The sequence below is a fragment of the Enhydra lutris genome, unplaced genomic scaffold (assembly GCF_002288905.1).
Source record: "Enhydra lutris kenyoni isolate GAN:26980312 unplaced genomic scaffold, ASM228890v2 scaffoldscaffold24, whole genome shotgun sequence".
NCBI lineage: Eukaryota > Metazoa > Chordata > Mammalia > Carnivora > Mustelidae > Enhydra > Enhydra lutris.
The window spans coordinates 19,668,316-19,691,106 of NW_019154108.1; the positions used below are offsets into that span (position 1 = coordinate 19,668,316).

Consider the following 22,791-nt stretch of genomic DNA (forward strand, 5'->3'; position numbering starts at 1 on the left):
TGCCCGCACTGAACGGGGGACCAGGAAGGGAGCCCAGCTGTTTTCCTTGTGTTGGCTTTCTTTGCTGAGCAGGAATTGCTGAGCAAAGAGCAACATTTTCTCCAGGGAGGTTCACAAGGGTAGTACAAACTCAGTCTGGGTTTTTCTTTTTTGGAGTTATTATTAAAAACTTCTGCCAAGTACTATCAGTGGGAGTGGGGGGGCTGGTAGCACATAAAGTCTGAAGTGCACATGGACCTGCCTTAAAAACTATCAACTTGAGTGAAGCAGGAATGTCTTGCACTTCTTCAATGTTCTACGTTTAACAGGAGACAGTTGCTCTCAGAGAAAGTCCCTTATAATTCCATAGACTCTATTGTGCAACCTTGCTCTGTGCTCAGTAAGACAGGACATAATTAAAATTCCTTTGAAAATGGTTTCCCAATGATTGACATTTGTTCCAAAATACATCATGATAGTAAATGTTTAAACTGTTATTCCAGTGAAGTATTTTTTTTTTTTAGTGGAAAGAAAATAAAATGATTTTTTATAAAAGGGTGATTAAGCTTTTTAAAAAAAAAAAAAAATTGAAGGAATTGGATGTATTTAGGTTCAGTCTCTCAAAGAGCTGGCAGTCCAGCAGGGGACTCTGGAGTTAATCGAGAAGAGCGAAAGAAACCAATATGCAGAATATAAGTGAGTTGCCTTATAGAGACTAGAATGCTGTTGGGTTTCTGAGGAGGAGGAGATAATGATGATCTCTTTTGCTCCTAATACGTTGACATCGACTGTCACTTCAAACACACCCACCTTTTCAGTATTGCTCTGAAGCAGTCTGACCCCTGCTTTCCCAGGAAGAAAGCTGCTCAGTGCTAGAAATCTATGCCATGACTCCCTGTAGTTCTTCCTGTCTGGTGTCTGTCCGCGCTCCAGTCTCCATTTCCGTGCAGAAATTCTAGATTCCAGACAGCTGCTTCTGTCTCTGTTTTCAGAAGGAAGAGACCACTATGATGCACCCCAGTACTGGGAAGGCTGTATCTTAAGACCTCCTTGGATACCCCAGTTTATGAATACCACAGTAGCAATTATGATTAGAGATGTCTACCTGAACCAGGATTTGGATGCTAAGAATCATTGAGCTCACCCAAACACCAGCCTTACAAAGCCTGGGTGAATTTACAGTTGACCACGCATTAGAGAATTTTGAGTTGCTTCTGAAATCACAGCTCAGGTGTTCAATCTGTGAATGCCACTGCGCTGTGATAATATCCTACTGTTTGATTTTGAGTCGTGAATGCGTGTACCCTGTGGGAGTAAGTACAATATGTGAGGGACCCATAAAAATTACAGCATTTCGCCGTCGTGTTTGGTAGTATAAATCCCTCCATTCTACTGGAAAAATACTTTAGTGCACAGTAGTTTTGCTTTCTACATTTGGGGGGATGAGGTGAGTGTTTTATTTTATATCTGTAGGGGGCCTCAGCGGTGTTACGGTCTCTTTATCCACGTTAAAGATGAGGAACCGGGGGCTGAGAACAGTGAAATGGTTTGCCCAAGCGTTACACAGAGAACTTACTGCAATCTTAGGATTTTAGCCCAGGTCTTTTCCAGCGCTCTCTGTACTATGCCATTCTCAACCCTGTAAATAAATGCAAAGACCGTTCTTGACACATAGACGTTCAGATGAAAGAGTTGACGATAATCAGAGGTAAGGTAAGGCCTTAAGTCTGTCTCATGTGCACAGAACCTGAGCTCATTAGGAGGCAGAGTGAGGATGAGAGAAGGTAGGAGGAAATAAATGGCAGAAACACTAGTAATCATGGGAACAGACTGAAACAGGGCAAATACTAGACATTTTCAAGATGAGAAGAAATCTGAGTTGAGGTAAAAAAAAGATCAAGAGTTGTTTGTTTTTTTTTTTTTTTTTTTAGGCAGAAGCAAGAGTATGTGTGTAAGGGAATCAAGTGGAAATGCCGTTTAATCAGTGCATAGTACGGAATCTGCAGGGGCAGGAGAGAAACATGGCTCTACTAGACAAAGACTAGAAACACCAAACCACCCCAGTAAGGTTCTGAATATTAAATAGGTTCTGAATATTTCCTTCCAAAAAAATGGTGGGGGAGAGGGAGGGGAAAAATGATAATGATTTAGAAGGATGTCTCATATGTTATTTACTAAAATAGAAGGGAAAGTCAAATTCAAAAAAGTCAAGATTGATTTATCAAACCAAGTCCAACATAAGGATTAATAAAGTAAATGCAGATTTCAATGAAATTGTGCCCTAGCACTTACTTTTAAAGCCATGCTTCAAAAAGGTTGTATCCATGAGAATTATAGATAATTTTTACCAAATCACAAGAACTGTTACTAGTAATGGCAAATGTTTATGTTCTTAGATCATCATGTGATACTTAACTTTTTTTTAAAAAGATTTTATTTATTTATTTGACAGAGATCACAAGTAGGCAGAGAGGCAGGCAGAGAGAGAGGGGGAAGCAGGCTCCCTGCTGAGCAGAGAGCCCAATGCGGGGCTTGATCCCAGAACCCTGAGATCATGACCTGAGCTGAAGGCAGAGGCTTTAACCCACTGAGCCACCCAGGCGCCCCAATACTTAACGTTTTTAAGATTAGCCCCTAGGTTGCCTGGGAGGCTGAGTCGGTTAAGCCTCTGACTCTAGCTCCTGCCACATCAGGCTGCATGCTGGGCGTGGAGCCTGCTTACGATCCTCTCCCTCCCTCTGCCCCTCTCTCACCATCCCACTCATGCACATGCTCTGTCTCTCCCTCTTAAAAAAAAAAAAAAAAAAAGATGGTCTTTGGATTTAACCAAATTGAAAAAAAGAAAACAAAACACAGAACTTTAAGCTTTGGTGGGAATATTAGGGCTCTAGGATATGAAGCAAACTCATCTTCAGAACCTTTACATGGCTTTTATCGTCTGCAGGTTGTTCTCAGGGTCAAGTGGGGTAGAGAAAAGAAGCTGTATGTATAGAAAAGCAAATACCTGATCACAGATATCTGATACCTGATCACAGAGAACACAGAAGCAAAATTAAGCGCAAAATTGTAAACAGAAAATTGCAAATAGAAAATTGCTGGAGAAATGCCTTTTCTAACTGTAAAAGGGCTATGACTGTACACTGTCTTACTTCATGAAATGGAAAAAAAAAGTAAGAACAGGGAAGATAAGTTTGGTGGAATGAAAGCATCTGTCTTCCCTGGTCAGAAGCTGAGATGGGGTGGGGCGCCTGGCTGGCTCAGTTGGTGGAGCATGGACTTTTGATCTCAGGGTTGTGAATTCAAGCTCCACATTGAGTGTAGAGCTAACTTAAAAAGGAAAGAAAGGAAGGAAGGAAGGAAGGAAGGAAGAAAGAAAGAAAGAAAGAAAGAAAGAAAGAAAGAAAAAAAAAAAAAAGAAAGAGAAAAAAGTTAAGATGAGGGTAAAAAGGAAAAGGAATGATCTAGTTTTCTAGGATGTTTCCCTCTCTGTATCAATCCCACTCTTCCCTCATTTACTCATCGGATGTACCACCTCTCAGTGGGCACTACTGGGCCAGTGAGCTAAGACAGTGACACTTTAATCCATGGGGGAAAGAGCAGGAGAGGGTGGTCTCATTCTACCAGTGACGGGGTTGGGGGTGGGGGTTGAAGTTTTGCTGACCTGACCTAGGAGAGAAAGCACAAACCTGGGGCCTCTACAACTTTCTAGCACTGTATTAAACTTACTTAGCTGCCTTGCGTAGAATTTGTCATAGCTGTAAAATGGGGAAGTCTTCCTTGCTGGGTTATTGTATGGTGTAGAGATAATGTGAAAAATCCCAACACGGGGGCTGGTATGCAATGGGAGCTCACTATATGCTGCATATTTGGTCTTTTTTTTTTTTTTTTTTTGAATGAGGAGAGGTCCTGAGGATGGGTAAAAAGACCTCAAATTTCAGATGGGATGGAGGATCTTGAAGTGCTTCAAGGGCGTGCTAAGAGCTGGCTGCCTCTCTGCTTCCATGCCTAGTTCCCGAGGACCTCGTAATGGTCCAAAACTCATTTAGTTGCATCTTCTCCCCAAACAGGGCAAGGAACAATCTGTGGGAAGCCAGGACACAGTAGAGTTCAGTCTCCAATACTGACAATTTGCCAACTCTCACCCACATGTCAGTGATGAGAAAGCAGCTGTGGGCAGCGGTGGGGTGGGGTCACCGTGGGGTCACCTGGATACATTACACTTACAGATGTTCCATTGTTTGCCCTGAGATTTTGTAGTCTGTCTATTTCGTCCAGTTAGGTTTCCATGATCGGCGGAGGATAGAGCCCAAACCATCTTCTGTAGTTTTTCCACTTTGTTTTGATTTATTATTTGTTGTTTACAGTATTATCTCCAATAACAATGATGGAATTTCCTTCCCTACCAATCTGGCCTGTTTCCATTGTGCCTGTTTATTTTAATTTCCTTTTTTTGGACTGAAACCTCCACATGACTCTGCTTTGTTTATTTCCTCGGCTGTAAGTGTCGGCATCATTTATTAGCATATCCTCTCCCATGAATTTGTTCATTAATTATGAATGTTTGGTTTCCTGCTTCCTAGTAGGATTGTGTTCCGTGCTGCCCGTGTGGAAGGGCTGTGGGGTGGTTTTGGTTAGCAGCTTCCTTCCTCATCATGCCTCTCTGCAAGCAGACGGTTTGCTCTCCACGGTTTCCAGATGGAGTGCGTGAGGCAGAGAAGGAAGTCAGCTGTCCAAGAAGCTTTTCTCAAATCCTCTGACCACCCACCCCTGCTCGGCTTATCAGTGCTCATTGCTGACTACTTTTATTTGGGCTGTAGGTTCTGTGAGCATAAGACCTGCTTTTTTGCGGACAGGCTCCATTCCTTGAAGCCATTTCCATGAAAACTAGTCCGTTAATTAATGAGCAGTGAGCCGCTTGGGGATGCATGATGAACGTTAGACTTGGCTCTTCCTCTTGAAGACCCTGCAGCCCACTAAAGAAATCAATCAAAAGGTGAAAGAGAAGGCGTAATTTGACTTTTACATCTGTTATTTGAAAATATTGGCTCTGCTGCCCGATTTTCACTGGATTCTTCTCACGTACTGAGTTAACTAATTCCTCAAACATTTGTTTAGTACTTACTCTGTGTATGACACCATCTCTAGTGTCAAGATGCTTAAAAGACCAGAAGGTGGAAATAGAGCTGAAAGCAAATAAACGTAATAAAGTGTTAGAGGTGGCCCAATAGACATCTTTCCAGAGTATATAGAGGGAGCAACAGAGGAGGAGGGGGGCTTTATTCCCTTGGAGTGAGCGGTGGGAGGAGATGTCCCAAAGAAAGCCTAAAGCTACTGGATATATTTGAGATGCATGTGTACCTTCAGAAGGCAGAAACGGTGGCTGAGGAGGCAGCCGGGTATGGTGGAGGAAGGGAGGGCCGTGGTTGCCATTTTGAGGAGTTAGGATTTTATTCTCTAGGGAAAGTTTTAGGTAGGTGGGATGTCATTATCAGATTTACTTTAAAAAAAAAAAAAGTTACCCTGAGAAGCATAGATTCAGGGGGACTTGAACGGAGGCGAGGAGATTCCTTAGGACAAGATGGCGTGGAGCAGGCACCATGCGATTCCAGATAAGCCAGTGGCGGATGGAAAGATGTCAAGGAAGCAAACTTTATAGAATTGGTATCAATTTTAAAATATTGTCTTTACAGCAACTGCTGATGAAACTAGGGCTCAGGAAAGTAATGTAGCTGATAAATATCAAAGGGAATATTTCTCTGTGCTTCCATTGCAGTTTGCAAAAAAACGGTGATTGCGGCATTGAGCACACAGTGCCGTAATATACCACATTGTGATTACTTGTTTATAAGCCTTTCTGCCCTGAGACATTACCCTTCTTAAGGTTAAGAGCCAAGCTACCAAACGATTTGTGTATGCCTAGCATGGAACCTCGTATAAACAAGTACCCGATAGATGTTTGAAGAGGAAGACGCCTCTTTCCAGTACTTTTTCCGACGTGCAACACACAGCATGGACATACGAAGAAACTTCTCTTGGGCTTCTCTTACATCCACCTGAGGGGCCAGAGCAAAGAGGCCAATTGGGATAATAGGCAAATGATGCTTCTTCCTTTGCTCTAAAATTCCCATCACCTTATCAGAATGCACCCCTGCCTACAGAAGCATGCATTAAAATAGCAATAATGAATATTTAAAATATAAAAAGGGGCCATGAAGGTTGATGTCTGTTGTGACACCATCCTCAGTGGTCTCATTATCCACAAATCAAGCACAAGAAATTGCTTTCATATCTTTTTTTAATGGTAATTAATGTTTTAACCTGGATCACACTTTATTCTTCCTCTCAGGTCCGTAATGCCTCCTGCCTGGCTCTTTCAAGATGGAGGATAAACCTGTGGGAGCGCCTACTCAAGTGGCGTCTAAATTCAAACTTTCCAACAAGGTTGAGAGCACAGGACACTGGCTGGTGGACGATCATGCTCGGATATGGGAAGTTTTAAAGACAGAGGAGGTAAGACAACTCTAAATCACTCAGTTTGTACAATAATGGATTTTCTTTGACTTGAGACTCCCAGTTCTTAGTACAGTCAGCACCACAGACCAGCTCAGCAGATTTTTATTCAGATACCACCTGTGAATGGAGAATAGTAAGTTAGGAGTGTGTTTCTTGGGTATTCATAATGCCACGGTGATTTAGCCAAAAGAGGTGGCACGGACAGGAAGTACTTAAAATACACAGGTAGACATTCTCCTTCTAGAATCCTGCCAGTCCTAAGTGGGAAATCAAATCATGGTGAGAAAGTTAATTCCTAAGGATCAATCATAACAAGTGGAATTATATAGATTCATTGTTCGACAGGATGGGGCTTGGTGTATCATTAGGGCTCTTCGGTTGCAAGCAACAGAAATGGACCCTGACGAATTTCAGCAAAATGGGAAATTATAGGAGGATATTGGGAGGCTCACAGAATTGATGAGAAGCTTTGAAAACTTGGATTGGAAAGAAGACAAGAGTCAAGTCAATAAGAACTGTTCAGGGCACTACCCCTGGTATAAATTCCAATCTTTCCCCATCCTCTCTTCATTCTCACATGTATGTATCTGCTCCAGATGCAAAGCCGTGGAAGAGAGGGGCTCACTGCCAAGCTCAGTCACATGTCTTTTTTTCTGGTTCTTCTGTAAAGAGAAGAAGAATCTTCTATGAGAGATCATTGTAGCAACTCCTCACAGCACTGGTGTTTGGAGTCCAAGTGTCCCATATCCACATGTTGTGACAATTCCAGTTCAAGAAAGTAACTTGACAAATGCAGTCTTAAACGTGTGAATACTGCCCAAGCAAAAATGTGAACCCTCTCTGTAGGGATACTTGCCCAACAGATTTTTTTCTTTTTAAAGGAATAAATCTCCACACAGAGCAGTTGAAGTCTCTACAAAACCTACCTAATAGGACCAAGACTCAGGTCAGTTGAGTGAGGTGCCAAGGGCACAACATTTAAGGAAGCACTTTCTCGTAGGTTTGTGTCCTGCATTTGCGTGAACTTGGGAGTCAACCGTCTTTATATTTTGAAGTGCCTTGCTTGCTCACCCTCATGCTGGCTCTGCCACCTAATTTTATTCTTCTCCTGTTTCCCCTAGGTAATCCTTTCCCCAAGTTAGGCATTTGCCATTCTTATGCATATTTCAGTATATATGGTACATACCTGTTATCCACATATCCAATATATAATACTGATTTACATCTTCTCAATTTTGTGTAAGTTATATACTATATATCTACTTCTATGGCTTGCTTTTTTTTTTTTTTTACTTAACATTTGGTTTCCACTTTATCTGTTTTCTGTGCTTGAAACATGTAGTTCTAGCTTACTCACATTTTACTTTTCTTTATATTCTCTTGATTGAGTCACATTTGTTTATCTGTTCTCTTATTAACACCAGGTTTTTTTCAATACAAGGTAGTGTAGTACATTTCTTTAGCATAGACACCTGTAGGGGGCCTGCTGGATTATAAAGTATGAAAACCTTCAGTTTTACTAGTTATTACCAGATTGATTTCCAAGATGAGGATATGAGTTTATATCCCCACTAGCAGCATATGAGAATCCTCCCCCCACCCCCTGCTCCGTATCTTCACCAGTTGCTGATCTTACCAGACCTTTAAATACTGGCTGATCTTATTGTTTTGAAATGGGATCTTGTTGTTTTAACATGAATTTTCCCATATGACTAGTCAGTTATCCCAGCACCATTTTTGAGTGTCCATAATTTCTTCTTAAGTTGGTGATATTCTCATGTATCATATTTCTTTACGTACACCCTCTGATAGTGTGATGCTTCCTCGACTGTTTTAGCTTTAAAGGAAACATGGATATCTAATTGGGTATGTCCCACTGAAATATTGCTCTTCAAAATTGTTTTGGCTGTTTTTGGAACTTACATTTTTGATACGAATTTAGGATGAGCTTGTTAGGTTCTGTGAATATGAAGAAAAAGGAAAGTCTGCTGGAAATTTGACTAGGGTTGAAATAAGTTTGTTGATTAGTTTGGGGATTGTCAACATCTTTATGATAATCAGTGAATATCTTGTCTAATTATTGACTTTAATGGGCATGCTTCAGTAGTTCACCCTCATTATTTCACCAACATTTTATCCTATATACCCCTTTGCTGTAAGATTTTCACTACTAAAATTTAAGGAAGTTCTCTCTTCTCCTTTTCTTTTTTTGTTAAATGTTCATTTCTTTACATTGTAATATTTGATATCTACAAAATAATACATATCTAAGTTATAGAACATAATATTAAATAGACACTTGTGAGTTCATTATGAACTTAAGAACTACAACTTTACCAATTTGTTGAATACATATGTGGACTCTTCCACATCCTATTTCCTTGATTCCTTTTCCTAAAAAGTTAACCATTTTCTTGAAGGCTGTGTTTGATCATTCTTTACATTTTTAAAAGATTTTTTCAATATATATGTATCCCCAAACAACATTGTTTAGTTAAACAAACTAGTTATTTGGTCATATATATATGATATAGGTCTTATTTCTTTGGTGGTTCACTTCTTTCACTGTTTCTAAGATATTTAGTAGTAATTCATTAATTTTTTACTGTTGAATAACATGCCGTTATGTGGTTATGCCATGATTTGTTAATTCATATGTTCTTGGACATTTTAATTATTTATTTTTTTGCCATTATGAACAATCTGCTAAGAATAACCTTATGCATGTCTGTGCCCTGTTGTAAGAGTGCTCCATGTATAAGAATCTTTCTAGGTTAATACCTATTAGGTGAATTTTTAGTTCGGTACATCCAAGTTACATTTTGCAAGTTATTGCTATATTGCTTTCTAGAACAGTACCAATTTACACTCTCGCTAGCCGTGCATAACATTTATCTTATTCTACATCCTTGCCAACTTTTGTAATTGTCAGATTTCTTAATTTTTTTTGACCTCATTGTTATAAAATAGAATCTCATTCTTTACTCATCAATTCTTGATATATATCACTCCATCTTAGATACTTTTTCTTTCTCTCTCTCTCTCTCTCTCTTTTTTAGAATTTACTTTTCTGAGGGTCTAGCTGGAGCAAGAATCTCTTTTTTTTTTCTTTTTGTCTGAAGATGCCTTTATTTTGAGCCTGCTCTTATAATGATAGTTTAGATGGGTATAGAATTCCAGGTTACTTTCTTTCAGTACATTAAAAACATCCCATTGTCCTCTGCCTTCCATTGTTTCTGTTGTAAACTAGCTAAAAGACTAATTTTTTATTCCTTTGGATATAATGTCTTTTCTAACTCACTAGATCTTCTCTACATTTTTGCTGTTTTGTAGTTTCATTCTTCTGTGTTGAGGTGTGGGTTTCTTTTTATTTAGCTTCTTGGGTTAAATAAAACCCATAGGGCTTCCCAAATATATGAATGCTCTCTTCCATCAGTCTGGTAACATCTCTGTAATTTTCTTTTCAAATAATTGCTTTTGCTTCATTTTACTTCTGTTACTCCAACAAGATTTATGTTTGATTTTCACACTCTTTGCATATGTCCCTTAACCTCTCTTTTGGAGTTGCTATCTTTTTTTCTCTCTGTCTTATATTCTGATTAGTTTTAGATCTATTTTACAATTCACTAATTCTTTCTTCAGTTCTCTCTAATCTGCTTTTTAACCCAACCAGTGTGAGTTTTAAATTTCAGTTATTCTATTTTTTACTTCTAGAAGTTCTGCTTTGTTCTTTCTAAAATTTTCTAGTCATTTTTTAGTGTCTTGATTTGTATTCCTGTTTTTATTTTAGAAGGCTATTTGTCAAGAACTGTGAAGGTTATGAGATCTTACGCTATTTGCAAGTTCGCTTGCCAAGGTAATAGATACTGAAAAAAGACATGAGACTCCTCTGTCTCAGAGACAGAAGAAACAGTAATCAGAGTGTCAGCATGTTTTTATTGGTTCCTTATGCTGCAGTTCTCCCAGGGCCTAGATACCTGCCCGCACAGGAAAGGATCACTGACTTTGGGAAACTTTCCAGTTTATAGTGGACAGTAAGTAAGCCTGCATTTTCTCCTAGTAGGAGATGCTACCTTATCCTTTAAGGTTAACAATGGACTGCAGACACAGGCCTGAAAAATGATCTGGGTAAGGATCAGCCAGGCCTTGATCATTTGGCATAGAAATCAAGACATACAGAAACAAGAGAGACTCATGGAGGAGTGTTTCTCAACTATATTAAATATAATAGTCTTATATTCTGAGTTGGCAATTCTAATAGCTATGGATCTTATTTTGCTATCTGTTCTTTCTGTTGCCTTTTGCACATGATGTTTTGTTTCTTTGTGGTTTTATGATTTTTGACTGTGGGTTCATTTTTCTTGGAATAAAGGGAGCTTTCTCTGTTGAGAATTTGCCTTTACTTCTGGGAGCACTACCAACTGGAAGTCACTTTAAAGTAAATTCTTAGCTTGAAGTTTTCAGACTACTCAATGTGAATATAGGATAAAAGCCTGTGGGTGGGTGTTTTTGTGAGAATTAGTTCCAAGGGGAATTGACTCCTCTCTTCCCAGCCCATCCCTGTTCATATTCAGTGCCATATTTTAAGATAAGAAACTTTCCTGATATTGTTGTGGAGGGCATGTCATTCCTGGTTCATCTGAACGCAGAGGGAATAACATTTTGGGGTCGTAGTTTTATGCAGTGGGGATTCCCTGTAGATTCTCTTTCTTGAGCCATTCCTGGGTTTTGTCTGTTAGTCTCAGTTTCAGTTAAAGGAATAAAAACTATATTAGTTAAAGTAAGACTAATGCTTTCTCAAATATTGTCAAAAATTTAAGTGGCTTAACACAATAAGAGTTGATGTCTTAATCACATAATAGTCTAACATTTAAGTTCATTCTTAAAGGAAAAGCATACATGAGCCCAGCAAATGGGATTTCAGAAGAAGAATGAGAGAAAATATTCCTGGAAGAGTGAAAACTGTGTAAAGGGTAGTATTGGAGAGAATATCCTGCAGTTGGGAGCGTTTGTAGGAGAAAAGGGATGGCAAGAGATGAAGCTGAGAGGAACCAAATAATGAAAAGTCTTATGTGCTCCACCCAGAATTTCAGAAATTATCCTGTGGGCCTTGGGGAGTCAATGAAGGGTGTTAGGCGGGGCTAGTGACATGGTTGGATTTGTTTTTTAGAAATGGTACTTTGTCAGACATGTGAAGGACAGCCTCAAGCACTTCAAAACCTCGCCCACTTAGGTCTGTTTCTTTTCCATCTACATTGTGCCAGTCAGTGCTCAATGGGGAATTATTTGGGATTGTTCTTTTTTCAGGATGGGAATTCTCTCTCTTCAGCTAGATCCTCTGTCCTTGAGATCATGTTCCTTAGTTTTAATTCTATTACACTATAAACCCAAAGCATGAGGATACTGCTAGACACAGGTTGAAATAAAAACCTGATGATTGATTGACAAAACATTTTCGTAGTCTTTATGTAATCATATAATCATTATTTAACACTAATACATTGTTTCTCTAAATTGTTACATCCACCAGAATATTGCCAGCTGTGGGTACAAAGGCGATTCATTTGATTCACCATAAGATAGCACTTAGTGGTGGTGACATTTTGGTTTTTTGTTTGTTTTTTTTTGCTCATTGCTGATTGAATTTGCATTGAGTCATCTGCTGTGCCACTGGGCTTATCTGTGTTCAGTGTTTTACATTTGTGAGAAGGCTGCCAAGATAAGCAACATTGTCTTGTGGCTATGGAACAGAGATGTTCTCTGTGTGAAATTAAACTAGTGAATGCCTGTATGGAGACTGGACATATGACCTCTTCTCTATCCAGACCGGGACTGGGGCCCCACATTGTAACATCACATTCTTGGAGGAAGAAATAGTAATGTGGTCATCATGCATGCTTTGGAGATTAAATCACGCATTCATCATGGAATGAGTAAAGTAGATGTATCATCAGAAGTGAGAAATGGAATTTTATATATTCAATTGTGGCCTGTGAGCGAAGGAAAATACCATTGATCGAGCACCTTCTCTGGGTCAAGAACTGTATTTAGTTGGCACTTTCATATTCATCAGTATATCTGTCACAGCCAAGGATAATTTTTCTTCAGGATTTTGAAGGTTGGAGGTTAAGGCACATACTCAAAGACACATAGCTGGTAAGTGGCAGAGTAATGTTCAAACTCAGGTTTGTCTCTCTTCATTTTTCTTTCTTTTTTTTTTTTAAGATTTTATTTACTTAAGAGAGAGAGAGAGAGAGAGATCACAAGTAGGCAGAGAGGCAGGCAAAGAGAGGGGGAAGCAGGCTCCCCACTGAGCAGAGAGCCCAATGTGGGGCTCCATCCCAGGACCCTGAGATCATGACCTGAGCTGAAGGCAGAGGCTTTAACCCACTGAGCCACCCAGGCGCCCCTCTCTTCATTTTTCTATGCTTATTTTCTCACAAAGTTGTCTACCAAAATTATTTAAGTCAATCTGATTCTACATTTGGTTTCCTTGCCCAGACTTTAACTAATCAGGGCCAGGGCAGGACCCTCAGCTCGGTAAATGGTACCAGTCTTGCTTTCAGAAGGCGTGGCTCTGCAGGGTTGGTGTGAGTAAACACCAGTGTGCCCAATGAGTCCTGACTTTCTTTCACTCCTCAAAGCACTGGCCCAGTGTGTGTGACTGGAATTCCATCTCGGCTCTCTCATACAGTATGCCAGTATCTCATGGAGAATTGCACCCTGCCCTTAACACCATTTTATTTAAATGGATCCCTAAAACTCTGCTAAATTCTTGGTAGCTCTCTTTTCTGCACAGCTGAGCTCTAATTCACATCCCCCAAGCTGTTGATTGGGGTCCAGCTGTGAACAGTCTGATTGTTTGGAACCTGGATATTTTTACCCATTTCCTGAACACTTGTCACTTCCTTGGACATTAAAACCTGCCAGAATCACATCAGTGTTTTCCTGTGCCCATGAAACACTGCTCACCAGTCTGCTGTTACCATGGGGCACACACTTGTCATCAGGAAGTCTCTCCAGCTCCAATCGGCCAACTTTACATCTTCTGGTTTTTTTCCATTGGCTCTTGTCACCAGAGTCCCAAGTTGCCCGGTATAAGACCATGTTACGGTAAGACCAAGGCGTAACATTTTTTTTTTTTTTTTGACACTAAACAGCTGTGTTTATTTGGGGAAGAAAGTCCATTGTTGAGAACGGTTCCTTGAGATTCATTCCTAGGAATGAGGTCCATCTGGGAAGTCAGGTTAACTCTTCCTGGGAGGAAAAGATTTCCCCTCATGAGAAAAATTAACTTTTTTTTTTTTTAATTTTTATTTTTTTTATTTTTTTTTTTAAATTTTATTTTTTATAAACATATAATATATTTTTATCCCCAGGGGTACAGGTCTGTGAATCGCCAGGTTTACACACTTCACAGCACTCACCATAGCACATACCCTCCCCAATGTCCATAATCCCACCCCCCCAACCCCCCTCCCCCCAATAACCCTCAGTTTGTTTTGTGAGATTAAGAGTCACTTATGGTTTGTCTCCCTCCCAATCCCATCTTGGTTCATTTACTCTTCTCCTACCCCCTTAACCCACCATGTTGCATCTCCTCTCCCTCATATCAGGGAGATCATATGATAGTTGTCTTTCTCCGATTGACTTATTTCGCTAAGCATGATACCCTCTAGTTCCATCCATGTCGTCGCAAATGGCAAGATTTCATTTCTTTTGATGGCTGCATAGTATTCCATTGTGTATATATACCACATCTTCTTTATCCATTCGTCTGTTGATGGACATCTAGGTTCTTTCCATAGTTTGGCTATTGTAGACATTGCTGCTATAAACATTCGGGTGCACGTGCCCCTTCGGATCACTACGTTTGTATCTTTAGGGTAAATACCCAGCAGTGCAATTGCTGGGTCATAGGGTAGTTCTATTTTCAACATTTTGAGGAACCTCCATGCTGTTTTCCAGAGTGGTTGCACCAGCTTGCATTCCCACCAGCAGTGTAGGAGGGTTCCCCTTTCTCTGCATCCTCGCCAGCATCTGTCATTTCCTGACTTGTTAATTTTAGCCATTCTGACTGGTGTGAGGTGGTATCTCATTGTGGTTTTGATTTGTATTTCCCTGATGCCGAGTGATGTGGAGCACTTTTTCATGTGTCTGTTGGCCATCTGGATGTCTTCTTTGCAGAAATGTCTGTTCATGTCCTCTGCCCATTTCTTGATTGGATTATTTGTTCTTTGGGTGTTGAGTTTGCTAAGTTCTTTATAGATTTTGGACACTAGCCCTTTATCCGATATGTCATTTGCAAATATCTTCTCCCATTCTGTCAGTTGTCTTTTGGTTTTGTTCACTGTTTCCTTTGCTGTGCAAAAGCTTTTGATCTTGATGAAATCCCAATAGTTCATTCTTGCCCTTGCTTCCCTTGCCTTTGGCGATGTTCCTAGGAAGATGTTGCTGCGGCTGAGGTCGAAGAGGTTGCTGCCTGTGTTCTCCTCAAGGATTTTGATGGATTCCTTTCTCACATTGAGGTCCTTCATCCATTTTGAGTCTATTTTCGTGTGTGGTGTCTATTTTTCTGCATGTGGCTGTCCAGTTTTCCCAACACCATTTGTTGAAGAGGCTGTCTTTTTTCCATTGGACATTCTTTCCTGCTTTGTCGAAGATTAGTTGACCATAGAGTTGAGGGTCTATTTCTGGGCTCTCTATTCTGTTCCATTGATCTATGTGTCTGTTTTTGTGCCAGTACCATGCTGTCTTGATGATGACAGCTTTGTAATAGAGCTTGAAGTCCGGAATTGTGATGCCACCAACTTTGGCTTTCTTTTTCAATATTGCTTTGGCTATTCGAGGTCTTTTCTGGTTCCATATAAATTTTAGGATTATTTGTTCCATTTCTTTGAAAAAAATGGATGGTACTTTGATAGGAATTGCATTAAATGTGTAGATTGCTTTAGGTAGCATAGACATTTTCACAATATTTATTCTTCCAATCCAGGAGCATGGAACATTTTTCCATTTCTTTGTGTCTTCCTCAGTTTCTTTCATGAGTACTTTATAGTTTTCTGTGTATAGATTCTTAGTCTCTTTGGTTAGATTTATTCCTAGGTATCTTATAGTTTTGGGTGCAATTGTAAATGGGATTGACTCCTTAATTTCTCTTTCTTCTGTCTTGTTGTTGGTGTAGAGAAATGCAACTGATTTCTGTGCATTGATTTTATATCCTGACACTTTACTGAATTCCTGTACAAGTTCTAGCAGTTTTGGAGTGGAGTCTTTTGGGTTTTCCACATATAGTATCATATCATCTGCGAAGAGTGATAGTTTGACTTCTTCTTTGCCAATTTGGATGCCTTTAATTTCCTTTTGTTGTCTGATTGCTGAGGCTAGGACTTCTAGTACTATGTTGAATAGCAGTGGTGATAACGGACATCCCTGCCGTGTTCCTGACCTTAGCGGAAAAGCTTTCAGTTTTTCTCCATTGAGAATGATATTTGCGGTGGGTTTTTCATAGATGGCTTTGATAATATTGAGGTATGTGCCCTCTATCCCTACACTTTGAAGAGTTTTGATCAGGAAGGGATGCTGTACTTTGTCAAATGCTTTTTCAGCATCTATGGAGAGTATCATATGGTTCTTGTTCTTTCTTTTATTAATGTGTTGTATCACATTGATTGATTTGCGGATGTTGAACCAACCTTGCAGCCCTGGAATAAATCCCACTTGGTCATGGTGAATAATCCTTTTAATGTACTGTTGAATCCTATTGGCTAGTATTTTGGCGAGAATTTTTGCATCTGTGTTCATCAAGGATATTGGTCTGTAGTTCTCTTTTTTGATGGGATCCTTGTCTGGTTTTGGGATCAAGGTGATGCTGGCCTCATAAAATGAGTTTGGAAGTTTTCCTTCCATTTCTATTTTTTGGAACAGTTTCAGGAGAATAGGAATTAGTTCTTCTTTAAATGTTTGGTAGAATTCCCCCGGGAAGCCGTCTGGCCCTGGGCTTTTGTTTGTTTGGAGATTTTTGATGACTGTTTCAATCTCCTTACTGGTTATGGGTCTGTTCAGGCTTTCTATTTCTTCCTGGTTCAGTTGTGGTAGTTTATATGTCTCTAGGAATGCATCCATTTCTTCCAGATTGTCAAATTTGTTGGCGTAGAGTTGCTCATAGTATGTTCTTATAATTGTCTGTATTTCTTTGGTGTTCGTTGTGATCTCTCCTCTTTCATTCATGATTTTATTTATTTGGGTCCTTTCTCTTTTCTTTTTGATAAGTCTGGCCAGGGGTTTATCGATCTTATTAATTCTTTCAAAGAACCAGCTCCTAGTTTCGTTGATTTGTTCTATTGTTTTTTTGGTTTCTATTTCATTGATTTCTGCTCTGATCTTTATGGTTTCTCTTCTCCTGCTGGGTTTAGGGTTTCTTTCTTGTTCTTTCTCTAGCTCTTTTAGGTGTAGGGTTAGGTTGTGTACCTGAGACCTTTCTTGTTTCTTGAGAAAGGCTTGTACCGCTATATATTTTCCTCTCAGGACTAAGGCATAACATTTTTAATAAGTTTCACAGTCTAAACCAAAAGGGGATCTTTTGCATATCAGATCTTCGTTCTGGTTACATTTCAGCGTTGGTGTGAAAAGGTGCTTGCGTACCACCTCTTCAAGGAAGACATCCTTGACTCCTCTGGTCGGGGTTAGTGACCACACTGTGTGGTCTCATAATACATCTGCTTATCGATCTTATAAGACTCATCACATGAGTGGGACGTGTATGTTTATGTATTGCTGTCTCCCAAACTAGAATGTAAGCTCCTCATGGCCTCTGTCCTGTTCATCTGTATATGTCCATTAATATTCACAATGTTTGGCACGTAGTAAGTACTTGATAAATATTTACTGAATACAGAAAACATACAGAGTGACTAGGAGCATGGACTCTGGAACCAGACTTGCTGTGTGAGTTTGTCAAATTTCATAATCTCTCTGTACTTCCATTTCCTCCTCTATAAAAATGATATACTTGCAAGTTTGTTATGACAATTTTTTGAGTTATAATATGTAAAGTGCTCAGAACAGTGCCTTCTACATAATAAGCAATAGATGCAGACTTTTATTATTGTTGAACAAATCTGTGATGGGGGAAGAGTACAAAATGTTACACCATATTGGCCTATCCATTGTACAGCAGCTGCTTTTAATCCCTGCTCTCTGAATTTAGGATTTCCCCTACCATCTGGAAGGCCCCACACTCCAGGATCCTTTCTATGTTTTTAACTGACTGTAGAATTGGAACTGATGGACACAACTGCCTGACTGTAATGAGACTTCCCTCATTTTTTAAAAAAATATTTCATTAATTTATTTGACAGAGAGAGAGATCACAAGCAGGCAGAGAGAGGGGAGGAAGCAGGCTCCCTGCTGAGTAGAGAGCCTGATGCAGGGCTCGATCCCAGGACCCCGGGATCATGACCTGAGCCAAAGGCAGATGCTTAACCCACTGAACCACCCAAGCGCCCCAAGACTCCCCTCATTAAAGTTCTTACAGAGCGATCCCTCAGGCAGGAAGACAGTCAAGCCCAACTAAACAGCACTGGGTTGAGATACACAGATATCTGTGGTGTAGTGACCAGATATGGGCTTTTCAGAACCACTCAACTCGACTGCCCCCTTACCCTGTGTGTGAGGTGGGGTGACAGGTTAGCAGTGTGTGTACTTGCTCCTCAGGGGCCGTGTTCGGGGATCAGAGTGCACGGGCGGTGTTCTAAACCTTGTGTTATGCTGGCTCCTGATTCAGGTGGCTCAGGTGATGATTTGAATGGGACGGCAAACCCTTCTAGAGGGTAAAATTAGACAGGATTGATAGGAAGAGAGCTTTCTCCTTTAAAAAGCTCTTTTGTAGCAATCAATTTAGTAGCAGTTGTGATCAATTTATCCTGCTCTGTTTGGTTCCTAGTTCTAGAATAAACCCTGCCTTTACCATACCAGACATGAACATTTCTTTATATTTTAATAGAGAGAGTAAAGGAGACTGCAGGTAAACTTAGGAAAAAAGGAAGGAAGGGAAGGGGAGGGAAGAAAAGAAAAAGGAAAAGGAAGGAAGGAAGAAAAGAAAGGAAAGGAGGGAGGGAAAAAGGGAGGGAAAAGAAAGACAGACAAGTTTCTTGAGGTTCTGGAAGTCATTCCTTCATGGGGCTTGCATTCATGGGGATCTTAAGTCTCCAGGAAAAAGTTTGCAAAGCAGTTCTGTTTCAGCCCATCGTTTTCCACAGTGTGTTCACTGTAAAACTTCAGAATCTTTTTGTTTCCTTGAAACCCCCATTATGTCAGGAAAAGCTTGGCATGAGACAGTAAAGAGGCAGGGGATGGGGGAGAGGAGTTTACAAATGGAAATCTTTCCCATGAAAGGGAAAGGAAGTGTCTTCAGTCCTTTTTAAGCGTGTTTCCCCTTGAAGGGGGCACACATGAGGAAGAAATGACATTATTTACATTTGTTCTGGGTTACAAATGCAGGGTATGTGGGAGAGTTTGCATGTCTTCCCACAGCAGTGAGTAGCTATTTTAAAAGCCCATCCTTTCTCAGGGGCCCAGGAGAGGAAATAGTTGAAAATCTTCACTACAAACTCTCTTCCTCTGTGACCTGGCATCTGAGCAATTCACCTGATCTACGTAATGGGAAACCCTGATCTAGGAATCCCAGGAAACTTTATAGATGAAGAAAATTTCAGTGAGGTAAAGACTGGCAGAGGGGTGGGCTTTGCTGTTTGGAAAGGGTTAGCATTCTCTTTTTTCACTTCCTTTAAAAAAGATTTATCCATCTACTTGAGAGAGAGAGAGAGAGAGACAGAGAGAGAGAGAGAGAGAGCTTGAGTGCTCGAGTAGGGGAGGGGCAGAGGGAGAAAATCCTAAGCAGACACCCCGATGAGTGCAGAGCCCTATGGGGCTCAGTCTCATGACCCATGAGACCATGACCTGAACTGAAACACTGAGTTGGAGGCTCAACCAGCTGAGCTACCCCGGTGCCCCAAGGGTTAGCATTCTTTAAAAAAATGCATTCCGATGTCAGTAACCACAGTGTCTTTGCACATCACGCTGTTCTCTCTGTTTAGAATGCCCTTCCTTCTCCTTCCTTAGCTAACATCTACTCATCACTCAGACTCTGGGAATTTTCCTTGTTTTCCACACACTATGTTATGAGCCCTTGTCATTTTCCCCTCTTTTTTTTGAAAAGCACTTTGTGCCTTTTTTATGTGTATTTATCACATTATATGGTAAATGCTTATTTTATCATCTTTTCCACTGTACTGTGAGCTCCTAATAGGAGGAACTATTTTTTTTAAATGGAATATAAAACTATTTATTGACCACTGTTTACCAGTATTTACAATAAAGTAAATAATATACAGTTGGATAACATTCTGACTACAAAGTTATTGTTTTTCCTGGTTTCTGCTGAACTAGTAACTCAAATACTGGAAAGACTGAGCCTACATGTCAGGAATGGGTGAGGGTTAAGAATTTGGATTATAGAAGCCTATAATCCACCCATTTATTCCAGCAGGTGCTATGTCTTGTCTTGTTCAAAGTTACATCACTACACTGTTGAGGTGTTTCTTGAATGAATGAATGAATGAATGAACAAAGGAACAGATAAACAACTATTTTCATATGTTGATAGGAACACCTGAGAACACCCAAGTGACAGAATTGGTGGCGGCTTGTGGGGGGATGGGGGTGGGTTAGTGGTGTTTTCTCTGACATCGTAAAAGGGCAACCTCAAGATCCAGAACTGTATGTTTTATTCTGTGGCATGTACTTGCCACTAAGAGGAACCATTACAATTTTATTGGAATTCTGAGAAATCAACACCATATGTGTATAGTAAACATACAGCGACAATAAAAGCAAATTGCCTGATGAAAAGAGTCCTCAGTAAGCACATAACCTCTCCGCTCACTCTTGTTTACCCTTATGGTCAAATCATGCTTGTAAACTAACTCATTGTTGCCTCAAAACTTTCATTTTAAGTAGGATAAACACAGGGCGAAAACAAATCTGAATTGTTTCAAAGTAAAAATGTTGATCAGGGGAGCTAAAAATGGCAGAGACTTGAAACATTGTGTTGGAAGGATCCTGCCTATCCAGGTGGGAGGAGAAGTTATTTTTAAGGAATAATTGAGAGTAAGGGATCTGTGAAAGCAACCCAGAGCTAGGATCTCAAATGGGAGTCCAGAAGTCGTATAATTTACTAAGTGAAATGCAGACTGCTAACAATAGCATCACAGAAAGTGAGTGATTCCCAAACGTGCAGGACTTCTTGTAAGAAATGTAGCAAGCTCCTCGATACAAAGTACACATATAAGGACACACCATCCCTTTAGGACAGCGATCAAGGTGTCACCCCTTTTCTGAAAGGAGGCAGGAACGACAAGGAAGAAGATGCAGAGGTTAACTAGATCGGACTTGGACTTGAGAGCCACACAGATGTGACCATTAAGCAACCATCAGATTTTGAACTGAGAGCTGAGTTCTATGGAGAAAAGAGCCAAATTATTCATCCCTCGGTTTCATTTCTTTTTAATTATGAAAACAAAAACACAGAACACCGTAGAAATCATAAGTGACAGCCCGTTTTCCAGTATGACTCTTAAATATCTAGTCACCTTGTAAAAGCTTTTCATATACAATTGCAACATTGTAGTCATTGTAGAACCAGGAGAAACATTCAGGGGCCAGTCCTGTCAGAATGTAGCTTGTCCATTTGTCATCCCTAGCCAGCTTGGGGTCTCTGCAGTCTTTTGATGCTATTTTCTCATTGCGCCCATGGTTGCATGTTTCTTGTGCGGTGGAGAAACATCCATGGCATTGGCCCACCGCTTAATTCTTATTCTTTAGCTAATTTAACCAGAATGCTTATGAATGCAGTGCCCTGGTTAACTTAATTTTCTGCACATTTGTGAGCTAGCAGACATGACTCATAGTAAGCCCTTAATTGACGTTTCTAAATGATTGGATACATAACATCTGTGAAAGTACATTTCTCGCTCAGAAAGTGCAAGTTGTGGGGCACCTGTGTGGCTCAGTTGTTAAGCGGCTGCCTTCGGCTTGGGTTATGATCCCAGGATCCTGGGATCGAGCCCCGCATGGGGCTCCCTGCTCAGCGGGAAGCCTGCTTCTCCCTTTCCCACTCCCTCTGCTTGTGTTCCCTTTCTTGCTGTGTCTCTCTCTGTTAAATAAACAAATACAATCTTAAAAAAAAAAAAAAAGTGCAAGTTCCTTCCAAGCATGATAGGATTTGAAGTTGTAGGCCATAAAGGGGAAAGCCTCATGGAGTTTTGGATTCAGCTAGAATTTGGTTTGAGCATAGAGTGATATTTATTGGATGTATTATTCTGGGCAGTAGTTAATCCTCTTAGCTTCAGTTTCTTGGTCTGTAAAGTGTGGATGATAATATTCTTTTGGGGAAGGTTGAGTATACAATGAATGTGAACCATCTAGGACAATGACTGGCCCATAGCAAGTGCTTGATTAATATTATTTCCATTTTTCTGTCTATAGCTAACTCAGGATTGATCACAAAACCGTTTGAGTTTGGGCCCTTTGAAAAGTCTTGAATAGAGTGAAAGTAACATACAAAACTATTAACATTTGTCAATTATAGATAGTGGTAATAATGAACATGATTATCTATGTTTATGTTTCTGTGCATGTTTTACAATTCTAAAAATTAAACATGTCAATGGGGCGCCTCGGTGGCTCATTGGTTTAAAGCCTTTGCCTTCAGCTCAGGTTAGGATCCCAGGGACCTGGGATCGAGCCCCAAATCAGGCTCTCTGCTCAGCAGGGAGCCTGCTTCCTCTTCTCTCTCTCTCTCTGCCTGCCTCTCTGCCTACTTGTGATCTCCATCTGTCAAATAAGTAAATAAAAAATCTTAAAAAAAATTAAATATGTCAAAAGTAAATAAATAAAACTAAATCAAGTGGCAGATATCATTACATGAGCCATCTAAAATAAATCAATTTCTACTATAGTAAATATAGAATAGTGGACTTGAGTCATTTTGCAATCAATATTTGTTGAGTAACTACTAGGAACAAGATTGATAAAAATTCCTGCCTCATGGAGCTTACAGTCCAACAAGGAATACAGATTAAAACAAACAAACATAAAGCCGTCACACATGGGATCAGGTCAGTTAAAGGAAATACAAATTGTAAGGCAGCACAGAGGAGTCACATTTTACCTGATTTTGGGGAGGTGAGGAAAAGCTAAGGATGACTAGTGATGTGTAGGGGGCATGATGTATAAGAC

General features: G+C 40.1%; 1 protein-coding gene across 2 annotated transcripts in view; it reads left to right on the forward strand.

The window, feature by feature from the left end:
* The first annotated feature begins 6,329 nt into the window (after nt 1-6,329).
* Nucleotides 6,330-22,791, forward strand: part of LOC111150776 (ral guanine nucleotide dissociation stimulator like 1) — a 161,808-nt gene continuing 145,346 nt past the window's right edge. The window contains exon 1 of one of the 2 annotated variants that reach the window (XM_022508368.1): nt 6,330-6,489. In XM_022508368.1, the coding sequence (XP_022364076.1) occupies nt 6,358-6,489 (132 nt within the window). In that variant the 5' untranslated portion in view covers nt 6,330-6,357. The remainder of the gene's footprint in view (nt 6,490-22,791) is intronic. The other variant, XM_022508370.1, reaches the window with a different exon arrangement.